This window comes from Salvia miltiorrhiza, chromosome 2, assembly GCF_028751815.1.
Source record: "Salvia miltiorrhiza cultivar Shanhuang (shh) chromosome 2, IMPLAD_Smil_shh, whole genome shotgun sequence".
NCBI classification, from domain to species: Eukaryota; Viridiplantae; Streptophyta; class Magnoliopsida; order Lamiales; family Lamiaceae; genus Salvia; species Salvia miltiorrhiza.
In genome coordinates, this window is record NC_080388.1 from 18,914,535 (window position 1) to 18,926,220 (window position 11,686).

General features: G+C 37.3%; 2 protein-coding genes across 3 annotated transcripts; one reads left to right on the forward strand and one right to left on the reverse strand.

Annotated features, from left to right (window-relative positions):
- The first annotated feature begins 6,661 nt into the window (after window positions 1–6,661).
- Window positions 6,662–9,586, forward strand: LOC131011467 (ABC transporter F family member 4-like). 2 transcript variants are annotated; one of them, XM_057939262.1, is made up of 2 exons: window positions 6,662–6,915; window positions 7,211–9,586. In XM_057939262.1, exon 2 carries the CDS (start codon window positions 7,222–7,224, stop codon window positions 9,376–9,378), a length of 2,157 nt encoding a protein of 718 aa, XP_057795245.1. In that variant the 5' UTR covers window positions 6,662–6,915; window positions 7,211–7,221; the 3' UTR covers window positions 9,379–9,586. The 2 variants fall into 2 exon arrangements, with proteins under 2 accessions (XP_057795245.1, XP_057795244.1); XM_057939261.1 differs by having other exon boundaries at window positions 6,662–6,857.
- A 109-nt stretch (window positions 9,587–9,695) lies between these two features.
- LOC131011468 (pectinesterase QRT1-like) lies at window positions 9,696–11,446 on the reverse strand. Its single transcript, XM_057939263.1, has 3 exons — window positions 10,311–11,446; window positions 10,017–10,249; window positions 9,696–9,925 (listed from the first exon to the last, which is right to left on the reverse strand). The coding sequence occupies exons 1-3, from the start codon at window positions 10,362–10,364 to the stop codon at window positions 9,778–9,780; spliced, it is 435 nt and encodes a 144-aa protein (XP_057795246.1). The 5' UTR covers window positions 10,365–11,446; the 3' UTR covers window positions 9,696–9,777.
- Between the last annotated feature and the right edge of the window lie 240 nt (window positions 11,447–11,686).

Consider the following 11,686-nt stretch of genomic DNA (forward strand, 5'->3'; position numbering starts at 1 on the left):
CTTTAAAGCATTAAATCAAAAGAAAGATGTATAAATGTTTATATACGTATGATCATCACTATTATATTTATACTAATTAAGCATTAAACAAAAAAGATAGGTGGGTTGGTTTTTAGACCAGCAAAGGTGATTAGCAATATTATATATATATATATATATATATATATAATATAATATAATAGGCTTTAGAGAAAATGTGGAATAAGAATTGATAAGCAATCTAATCACTTAAAGGGAATATAATACAGTTTTCTGACTAGCAAGAAATTTGACAATAGAAAATAACGTATGCTTTCAATGCGACGAGAATGAACAAAATACAAAAACAAAAGAATGCAAAGGTAACACAGAGAGCGGACAAAGGTTTACCTCACCCTAAGATGAATAGAAGAATTGGGTGATTTTTAGGTGTGAGGAAGAGAATGAAGAGGGGTGATATTTATACTAGGAGCTAGGGGTTTAATTTTGGTAGAAGAATCAATCAAAAACAATCATTCCAAAATTTTGATTTAGTAAGAAAGGAAATATGAATTAGGGCAAAACTTACTTAAAATAATAATAATAATAATAATAATAATAATAATAATAATAATAATAATAATAATAATAATAATAATAATAATATTCATGATTAGAATTTATTAAAAAAATACTCATGCTCATGCAATATCTAGGCGCGGCTTATAAAACTTAAAATTTAATTATTGAAAATAATTAAAAATTCAATATTTGAAGTTTAAAATATTTTGGGTCACTACAACCTTACCAACTAAAAAAAAATTCGTCCTCGAAATTACTTACCTGAGTCAAACAAAGAGGGTATCTAGATCTAATGTCATCTTCCTTTTCCCATGTAGCACTATTATGGTCATGCCTACTCCATTAACTAGAGGGATTTCTTTATTTCTTAACTCACGAACTTTTCTATCCAAAATGGCTATCGGGTGCTCATCATAAGTTAGGCCTCTATCAAGTTCTAGCTCGATGTGATTCACAATGTTGCCCGGGTCGTGGACGAATTTTCTCAAAGACGAGACATAGAAGACGTTATGTATCGAAGTCAAGCTTGGCGGCGACGCTAATCGATATACTACCTCACTAACTCTTTCGAGACTATCAAAGGGTCTGATGTAACGAGGTCTTAGTTTTTCTCCCTTGCTAAACGATCTACTTTCACTGTATTTCCTGAGGGAATCCTTACCTTCAAGGGTTGCATCAGCTTTTCAAAGAATCTCCTTGCGATAAACGAATGCGAAACACTGGAAAGAAATAGTACTAGGGCAGTCTTGTTCAAAATGGGTAAGATACCTGACATAGTCTGAGCCTCTGCCTCTCCATCCATCTCTTCCTGGTTCATAGCATAAACTCGTGCCTCTCCCTTGCGGGCACCATTGTTGTTGTAGTTCTGGTTCCTTCCCATATTGTTGTTGTTGTTGCCGTGATTTCTTCCCCAGTTATTGTCCTTATTTTGCCAAGTCGGGACGTTGTTGTTGTTCGGGACATTCGTATTCCGTGCTTCTGGGCAGTTCATCGCCATGTGTCCTCCTTTGTGACATCGGAAGCATACGATCTCGCCAGATTTGCACTCTCCAAAATGGTAACGCTGACAACGTGGACAAAGAGGTTCGTGCGGGGCCAATTCTTGGTCGTCACCCACATTACTCCTTGGTTTCTTTTCTGGCTGGGAGTTTCTCATTTTGTCTCGATCATCCCAGTGCCTCTTTTCTCCAGTATGTTGAGGTCGAACCACAGAGTTGTCCAGTTTCAGGCGTGATGCGACTGCTTGGGCTCGTTCTAAGATTTCCGAGTATGATGTGATGTTTAGAGCTGCTAAGTGCCCTCCAATCTCAGGGCGTAACCCATTCTCAAATCTCCAAGCCTTCTTTTCATCGGTGTCCACCAAGTGGGGAGCAAAACAGCCTAGTTGGGTAAATTTTCGCTCGTATTCCAAAACGGTCATGTTTCCTTGTTCCAAGTTCATGAGCTCTATCTCCTTTTGTTTGCGAAAAGCCTTTGGGAAATACTTTCCCATCACTTTCTCCTTGAACGTTCTCCAGGTGATGGCTCTCATCTGCTCTTCAGTAAGGGCAGCAGTTTCCGACTCCCACCAGTGTCCTGCATCGTCTGTTAGTTGGAAGGCTGCACATGTCACTTTCAAGTCGTCCCTGCAACGCATGTAGTTGAAAATGCGTTCCATCTAGCGCATCCACTCCTCGGTCCCTAAAGGTCCTTCATTCCCTCTTAGAATTGGCGGTGCCATGCTTCGAAATTGTGCTACTACTCCGTTTCCACTTTCTGCTTGAGGTTGATGCGGTTGCTGAGGCAATACTCCCCTCAGTGCTTGTGCAAGCACGTGGGCCAGCGTATTAACATCATTTCGATTTTGATTCCTATTCCTATTTCCCATCAATTGAGTGGCTTCGCTATCAGATTCTTCGTCTGTCGGAGGTCTCCTGTTACCCCTTGTTCTGGCCATAAACTAAAATAATGCGGTATATAGTAAGAGTTGTGCGATAAAAACAACGATAGGTACTAATTCTCATTGATTCTAAGAGATTCGTCGTCCCAATTCTTGTACACGTGTTGGCACCGCTGTACTTATTCTACAGGTTTTGCTTGTTCTAATATCATCTAGATAAGTAATCTCGAGGACATGAGAAGAAAAAAAAATGAAATAAAATCTAACTTCATCAAGAAAACTTAAAGCATCATAAATATACTTTTGACTTTTACCTCACTCGGTAGCGATGTGGCGGCTGCGATGATGGTCATTTTTCTTAAAAAGATTTTTATTGCAAGTCTACAGAAACGTAGACCTGCTCTGATACCATACTGTGACGCCCCAATTTTCTTATTAAATAAAAAGAAGTACGGTGATTAGAAATAATAAGATTTCAATATTTAAATAACTAAAACCCGAATCCAACTGAGAAAAGTAATTAAACATCATAAACTGAGTCTTTATTCCAATTGAAAATAAAACATTATTTCTTCTTTATCTTGACCATCACTCGCCCCGCCTCTCATCGCCCGAGTCATCTCCTGAAAAATATATTGTTTTGGGGTGAGTACAATAAACTCAGTGGGGTGCATTTATCCATATTATAAGAATCACAACAAAATATAAGTGCAATAAAAATTGTCTGCTCTTTCATATTGCCCGAAAGCAATAACTTTCTGTCTCTTAGCCTGAAGGCTATATAACTTCCTGTCACATATAGCCCGTAGGCTATAACTTTCTTTCTCATATAACCCGTAGGCTATATAACTTTCTGTCTCATATAGCCCGTAGGCTATAACTTTCTTTCTCATATAACCCGTAGGCTATAACTTTCTGTCTCATATAGCCCATAGGCTATAACTTTCTGTCTCATATAGCCCGTAGGCTATAACTTTCTGTCTCATAGCCCGGAGGCTCTGCCTGCTTCTCACACATATAAATTGAGTAAAACGTATAATAAGGATAAATGTTAAATGCAACGTTATAACCCCACCTTAACCTTTCTTGAGTAAATCTTGCAATTAAATAATTAAGTCTCGCGCGCCGTTCCTAAAATGAATTATGAAATCATAATTAAAATATGCTTAAACAATGAATGCACATGAAGATGGATCTATAAATGTAAATAAAATCTTTTTCTATTGTTACTAATATTTTACTAATCAAAAATATTTTAAATACTAAAATACAACAATTACAATATGTATTTGATAGTATAAAATCGCAACTCACTAACATAAATAAATAACGAGGAAGACTTATATATATATTTGTATGTATTCATCAACATCTATTAATCAAAATCAGATACATTAAATATTAAATCATATGTGATATTTAAAAATACTTAAAGGAAAATATCTCATAACTCATTTAATATATATATATATATATATATATATATACACACACACACTCATACAAAATGGTCAAACTAAAATTCATGCTTTAAAGCATTAAATCAAAAGAAAGATGTATAAATGTTTATATACGTATGATCATCACTATTATATTTATACTAATTAAGCATTAAACAAAAAAGATAGGTGGGTTGGTTTTTAGACCAGCAAAGGTGATTAGCAATATTATATATATATATATATATATATATATATATATAATATAATATAATAGGCTTTAGAGAAAATGTGGAATAAGAATTGATAAGCAATCTAATCACTTAAAGGGAATATAATACAGTTTTCTGACTAGCAAGAAATTTGACAATAGAAAATAACGTATGCTTTCAATGCGACGAGAATGAACAAAATACAAAAACAAAAGAATGCAAAGGTAACACAGAGAGCGGACAAAGGTTTACCTCACCCTAAGATGAATAGAAGAATTGGGTGATTTTTAGGTGTGAGGAAGAGAATGAAGAGGGGTGATATTTATACTAGGAGCTAGGGGTTTAATTTTGGTAGAAGAATCAATCAAAAACAATCATTCCAAAATTTTGATTTAGTAAGAAAGGAAATATGAATTAGGGCAAAACTTACTTAAAATAATAATAATAATAATAATAATAATAATAATAATAATAATAATAATAATAATAATAATAATAATAATAATAATAATAATAATAATTATAATAATAATAATAATAATAATAATAATAATAATAATAATAATAATAATAATAATAATAATATTCATGATTAGAATTTATTAAAAAAATACTCATGCTCATGCAATATCTAGGCGCGGCTTATAAAACTTAAAATTTAATTATTGAAAATAATTAAAAATTCAATATTTGAAGTTTAAAATATTTTGGGTCACTACACTTTTGGAATAAAAATGAGAGTGGAATATTACAGTTTTGAAATAACAGATGTTAATGGTGAGGAATTAGCAGATAATGGGGCTCTGTTTATAGAAATTCTACCTTAAGATTACCAGACACAAATTTGGGCTCCAAAATTTAAATTCGAATTTTAGGCTCCAAAAAGTGGAGCCAAACATTCAGTAAGACATTTGGTCACCAATCATCGAAGCATAGAAAATAGCTTAAATGAGCCAGATTACCAGAGGAAGTGAATACCTTCCAATCTCAACTTGAACAAGAAAGAACCCCATTTGTACCTTTGGGCAACAGATTACAGGCAGAAGTCTAGGGGCCAGAATGCCGATTCTATGAACCAATATAGAAAAAAATACTGCATCAGGAAATTACAGAAGGCCAAATGAAAAATATAATAATAGGTAGGTTTTGCAATTTTATTAAGTTACCTTCCAAAACCATCAAAACATCCGGTCATGTGCATCTTAATTAGAGTTATATTCAACCCCAAGCTCCTACAAGGTATATAGAAATTCTACCTTAAGATTACCAGACACAAATTACCTTAAGATGATTGGTGACCAAATGTCTTACTGAATGTTTGGCTCCACTTTTTGGAGCCTAAAATTCGAATTTAAATTTTGGAGCCCAAATTTGTGACTGGTAATCTTAAGGTAGAATTCATTTTAATTTGTAATTCTAATTTGTGTATTATTTTTAATTTTTAATATATTTAATATTATTAATAAAATAAATATAAAAATAAATAATATATATTAAATAAAACGGATCCACGGGCCGGATCTCAAATTTCAAGATCCATATCCAGATCCGTTTTAAAAATTGAGATCCAGATCCGCGGGTCCAAAAAATTGAGATCCAGACCTTAAAAAAAGGATTTGGATGGACAGACCAACACATCCGCCAAGGCCGGATGAGGCGAGGCGGGACGACGGGGAATGATTCGTCGGGCAGTCGCACACTGAGGCGTGGCGGGGCATAGCCTACTTTTGGTTTGCCACGGAGGCTTCGAGTTAGACCGTAGCGGGGCAGCCGGAGATCGGGGGGAGGGGTGTGACTGCCGGAGGCGCATCAGACTGATGGAAGGCGGGGCGGCAGACTGTGGGCTATTGTTTTACAACATTAACCGACGGCAAATCATGTCGTTAATTATATATTTTTATTTGATTTCAAAATATATAATGTTTTAATTTTTCACCTTGATGTTTTAATTTAATAAATATATTCTTACTTTTTTAAAATTCGACACCTATAGTAGATTACTTGTTTAAATTTATTTCACAATTAATAGCTGAAAGTGACGTAAGATTAATAATTATCTCATTTAAATTTTGTACATTTTTTAATTAATAATTGTACATTTTTCTTACACAAATATTTTTGTATAAAAAAGTGTAATAACTTTACAAAAGTTAATATAAACCTATCAACATCCAAGAATATTCTTGAAAGTTTACGTGAACTTGAATAGATTGAGCATGTTTCTTATAAAAGTGAATATTTTTTATAAATACTTTATATAAAAGTGGATATTTAAACTAATTAACACTATATATACTCCCTCCGTCCACGAAAGAACTTCCTAACTTTCCTTTTTGGGACGTCCACAAATGAACTTCCTACCTATTTTTGGACTATACCCCACTACTTATAATCCTCTTACTTTTTACTTTTCACAACTCCCAATATTAATTATAACACATTTTCACCACTCCCAATACACTCAACTACCTTTTATTCACTTTCAATACACTCAATAATATTTTTTCTTAAAATCCTTGTCACTCCCTCATAGAAAGTTCTTTCATGAACGGAGGGAGTATTACTTAATTGTATTTTCTACCCTACATTTTACACTAATTCTTTTCATTCTTACATCCCAAAGAAGACAAGGAAATCAAGCACTACCATCCTACGTCCTCTCACATTCACAACCCTCGTTCGCACAGTCGCCGCCCTCACTAGTCGCACCGCAATCGTAGTTGCCACCCTCGCGCAGCCGTCGCACTACAGTCGCAGCTCTCTGCCGGCGCCACCATTGGCAATTAGGTAAGCTAAGAACTCACCGCCAGAGGTTTCCTGTTTTCGCAGGATTCTATTGCAAATGGTATGCCTTGTTCTGTTGGCTGTGAACGGTGTTAGTTCAGTTACCAATTAATTTTATTTGTAATTCTGCTTTCAAATTTTGTTCCCCATATCTTCCTCTCCATCATCAATTTCTATTTCTGTATGTTTTCTGGGCAAATCAATGATCATCTAAAATATTGGGTTGGAAATCAAGTTAATCCATTAAAAATATATAAGCTGTCAATTAGTATTTGGTTCTCATGCTTATTTTTTGGTATGGTTACTTCTTAACTAATTGAACTTCATTGGTTTTGTTTCTAATTGTGGATGATTAGCCATTACCGAAATGGGTAAGAAGAAATCAGATGAAGTTGCTGCTGGTTCAAAGTCCAAGCAGGGTGGTAAGGAGAAGTTCTCAGTGACTGAATTACTCGCTAGCATGGATGCAAAACCTGATAAACCGAAGAAGACCAGTGCTTCCACTAATAAACCCAAGCCAAAAGCTGCTCCGAAAGCCTCATCTTATATTGATGGTATAGATCTTCCTTCATCTGATGAAGAAGATGATGCTTTGGGCTCTGAGGAAGAGGCCCAACTGAATGAGGTAAACAGCCGCAGAAATATTGCAAGGCCTATTGACACCGGTCTAACTGACAAAGAGTTAAAGAAGCGTGGAAAGAAGGATGTGCTTTTAGGTCAGGCTGCGGAGGTAGCCAAACAGGAGGCGCTCAAGGATGATCGTGATGCTTTTACTGTGGTAATTGGTAGCCGGGCTTCTGTACTTGATGGCGAGAATGATGCTGATGCCAATGTCAAAGATATAACAGTTGAAAACTTCTCTGTTGCTGCTCGGGGGAAAGAACTATTGAAGAATACTTCAGTGAAAATCTCTCATGGGAAGAGATATGGATTGGTAGGGCCCAACGGAATGGGTAAATCTACCCTGTTAAAGCTTCTTGCTTGGAGAAAGATACCTGTGCCCAAAAATATTGATGTACTTTTGGTTGAACAAGAGGTCGTTGGTGATGATAGAACGGCTCTTGAAGCAGTTGTTTCAGCCAATGAAGAGCTCGTCAAACTTCGACAAGAAGTTGCTTCTTTGCAGGATGCATCTACTATGGCCACTGGTGATGGTGAGGAAGATGATGAAGGGAATGATCTTGGAGAGAAGCTCTCTGAATTGTATGAGAAGTTGCAGTTGATGGAATCAGATGCTGCTGAGGCGCAGGCTTCTAAAATTCTTGCCGGGTTGGGTTTCACTAAAGATATGCAGGGTCGTGCAACACGGTCCTTTAGTGGCGGTTGGAGGATGAGAATTTCATTAGCCAGAGCACTTTTTGTCCAGCCTACTTTGTTGCTGTTGGATGAGCCTACAAATCATCTGGACCTCAGGGCTGTTCTCTGGTTGGAAGAATACTTGTGCAGGTGGAAGAAAACTCTTATTGTTGTATCACACGACCGGGATTTTCTAAATACTGTCTGCAATGAGATTATCCATCTCCATGATTTGAAACTCCACCTTTATCGGGGAAATTTTGATGATTTTGAAGGTGGATATGAGCAGCGTCGCAAAGAGGCGAATAAGAAGAGCGATGCTTATGAAAAGCAGCTGAGAAATGCCAAGAGATCTGGCAGTCGAACTCAGCAGGAAAAGGTTAAGGATCGAGCCAAATTTAATGCTGCCAAGGAAGCCTCAAAGAACAAGGGTAAAGGTAAGGTTGATGAGGATGAGCCTGTACCAGATGCACCACGGAAATGGAAAGATTACACAGTGGAGTTCCATTTCCCTGAGCCTACTGAGCTAACACCACCACTTTTACAACTACTCGAAGTTAGCTTCAGCTACCCAAATCGCGAGGATTTCAGACTCTCTAATGTGGATGTGGGGATTGATATGGGGACTCGTGTAGCAATTGTCGGGCCCAATGGAGCTGGAAAATCAACCTTGCTCAACCTTCTTGCTGGAGATTTGGTTCCAACTGAGGGTGAGGTGAGGAGAAGTCAGAAATTGAGGATAGGTAGATACTCGCAGCATTTCGTGGATCTCCTGACCATGGATGAAACACCGGTTCAGTATCTGCTTCGCTTACATCCAGAACAAGAAGGACTGAGCAAGCAGGAAGCTGTTCGGGCAAAGTTGGGCAAGTTTGGACTTCCCAGCCACAACCACCTAACTCCTATTGCAAAACTATCCGGAGGGCAGAAGGCGCGCGTGGTTTTCACTTCCATATCCATGTCTAAGCCGCACATTCTACTGCTGGATGAGCCGACTAATCATTTAGATATGCAAAGTATTGATGCATTGGCAGATGCGCTTGATGAGTTCACTGGAGGTGTTGTTCTCGTCAGCCACGACTCAAGGCTTATATCACGTGTGTGTCAGGACGAAGAAAGGAGCCAGATATGGGTGGTGGAAAACGGAACTGTTGAGGCTTTCCCTGATACATTTGAAGATTACAAGGATGAGCTTGTCAAAGAAATCAGGGCCGAGGTTGATGATTGATTGGTTTCGCGTAAGGTTCGAGTTATTGAGAAAAATATAAAGACCATAATTTTGCTCTCAAGATTTGCGTTTATTTGGTGAAGTAGTATACTGAGTGTATTTGTCTGATAGTGTAGGAGTCTGATCATTTTGCAGGTATAGATGTTCCCTGATTACTTTTACATGTAATTTTACTATATTATGAAAATTTTGGTTCAATTGTCGATTCCAACTTGGACTGTTTCTTGTGTGTTTTTGACCAAACCGCCGGTGATGGAAGTTGCTGAATGAAGTATTGATGCCAAATTATTTGAAGAAAATGAAAACTTCATTATCTCGTTATACCAATGTCAAATTCCTGCCATAGCTGAGGGTTGAAAGTTTTAGTACATCTGATATTCTAAATTGTGCCTAGTTATGCTACAATCTTAGCCACTGTTTGGCAGCGATGAATGTTGAATCAAGATAAGGCTGTGCTTCTTGGCGAGTAAGGGCTTTGGACCATGCTACTCTTCCACTTCTATCAGCTCCCTTGCCTCGACACATGTATTCTCCGAACAACACAGTCCTGTAAGACCAGGTATATATGTACATGTTACATCCTTAATTCTTGTTTTGCTTTGTTAAATATGAATAGGTAGATGAGAAACGACGTATACTTTTGTCTCGATGGCTTTCCCCAGTCATCCCATCCCTGTGGTTTTACGTCTATGTCGAGCTCACTATATGCATATATTATTCTTGAATATTCTCCCCAGGCTCTGCCCAAGAAGACAGCTCCAGCTCCATGTACTGTGCAGTTCACAAAGGAAAAAACTCCATCGTCGTTGCCGGATTGTCTACGCTGGGCAGCTATGGCAAATGATTGCCCCACCACGGAGAGGCTGCATTCCTGTTGGAATCATTTTTCAACAATCTGGATTCAGAAATCTCAAAGTGCATTTTTATCTTACCTTATAGAGTGATCTTGCATTGCCGAATATGAAATCGATTGATCCTTGAACCATACACTTGAAGAAAAAGTGTGTTCCAGTTTCATCCAAGAGGGTATCCTGTGAGCCTATAAATCTGGATTTGTACAACACAGAGTGGTCACCGGATATTCTGAAAGCGACAGCTTGATTTCCTCGAGCTCCGGCATGAAACTGCACCGTGTTCTGCCAAGAAAAAACCTCGAGTTTGAGCTGAGCTGAGTATATGAGAATTTGATGGTTAAAATGGTGTTATTGCCTGAAAAGTGATCCCTGCAGCGCAAAAGTAGTCTGATTCTACTGTGACAGAGGCTGATCTAAACGTTCCAATCTCAGCGCCATTCTCATCCACGCTCGAAGCTTTGTCGTGCCATGCGATGACGGTTGCGTCTGCCTTTTCGGGGTCTCCGATGAAGGAAATATATGGCTTCGTTGCAGGAACATGAACCTTTTCACTGATTATGGTAAACACAATCTAGAATAAGACTATTTTTGGTATACAATTAAGATGGAGGGAATGAAAACCAACTTATAAAAAAAACCACCCACTACACAAACAACTCCCCACGTCAGACACTTCCATGCATGTATGGAAATAAAATAAGAAAAGTGAGTGTGTTTTGAAATTAAAAACCTGTAGAGTCCAGGAAGAATATGTATTTTGACTCTCTCCAGATTGTGATGAGGCACCATATCAACTGCAGCTTGAACTGTCAAACAGTCTCCTTTTCCATTTTTATCAACGATGATGACGCCCTTCTTGCCTGCATTTCGGCCGTGAAGTTTCTCGCCTTCAACTTCTAAATCGTCCCACGATATGTAACTCCTCTTCTTCGCAAACCCCATCTCTGATAATAGAATCAGCCAAAAGAAAACGCTCAAATACCACGGCCGCTTCATCGGAGAAATAATGGAGGAATATCATTTAAAGGGAATAAGAATATATATAGTTTAGCTGAAATGTCATAACGCATGAGAAATGCAGAAGAAGCAGTTGCTGCGTAGGATGAAACGTTGATTTATTAATTGGAAGCTAGCTAGAGCTACAGGATTTATGAGGAAGTCATTCACTTGTAAAAGAATTGAAGGAAGAGTGATGTTACGAGGCTTAGCTTAATGGAAGGATTTAAGGTTGGGGAAGGTAACCGGTTTGAATCTTAAGTCTCTTAACTACATCGTGTGTTTGACCAACTTAATTATATAATTTAACTAATATACGAATGCCTATTATTCTTAATTATATTTTGTTTTATTTCTTAAGACACTGAAATCTATATATAAGTGGGCATACTTCCGAAAAATTAATTAAAGAAAGAAATTCTGAGAAACTGAGAGGACGCCTGCACTAATTAAATAAG

What these genes read in the sequence shown, in the direction of transcription:
- LOC131011467 (XM_057939262.1), top strand. Translation starts at nt 7,222, where the DNA reads ATGGGTAAGAAGAAATCAGATGAAGTTGCTGCTGGTTCAAAGTCCAAG.
- LOC131011468 (XM_057939263.1), bottom strand. Translation starts at nt 10,364, where the DNA reads ATGGTTCAAGGATCAATCGATTTCATATTCGGCAATGCAAGATCACTC. An exon ending in ATGCAAGATCACTCTATAAG is followed by an intron (nt 10,250 to 10,310) that starts GTAAGATAAAAA and finishes TGATTCCAACAG; the next exon opens with GAATGCAGCCTCTCCGTGGT. An exon ending in GGAAAGCCATCGAGACAAAA is followed by an intron (nt 9,926 to 10,016) that starts GTATACGTCGTT and finishes CTGGTCTTACAG; the next exon opens with GACTGTGTTGTTCGGAGAAT.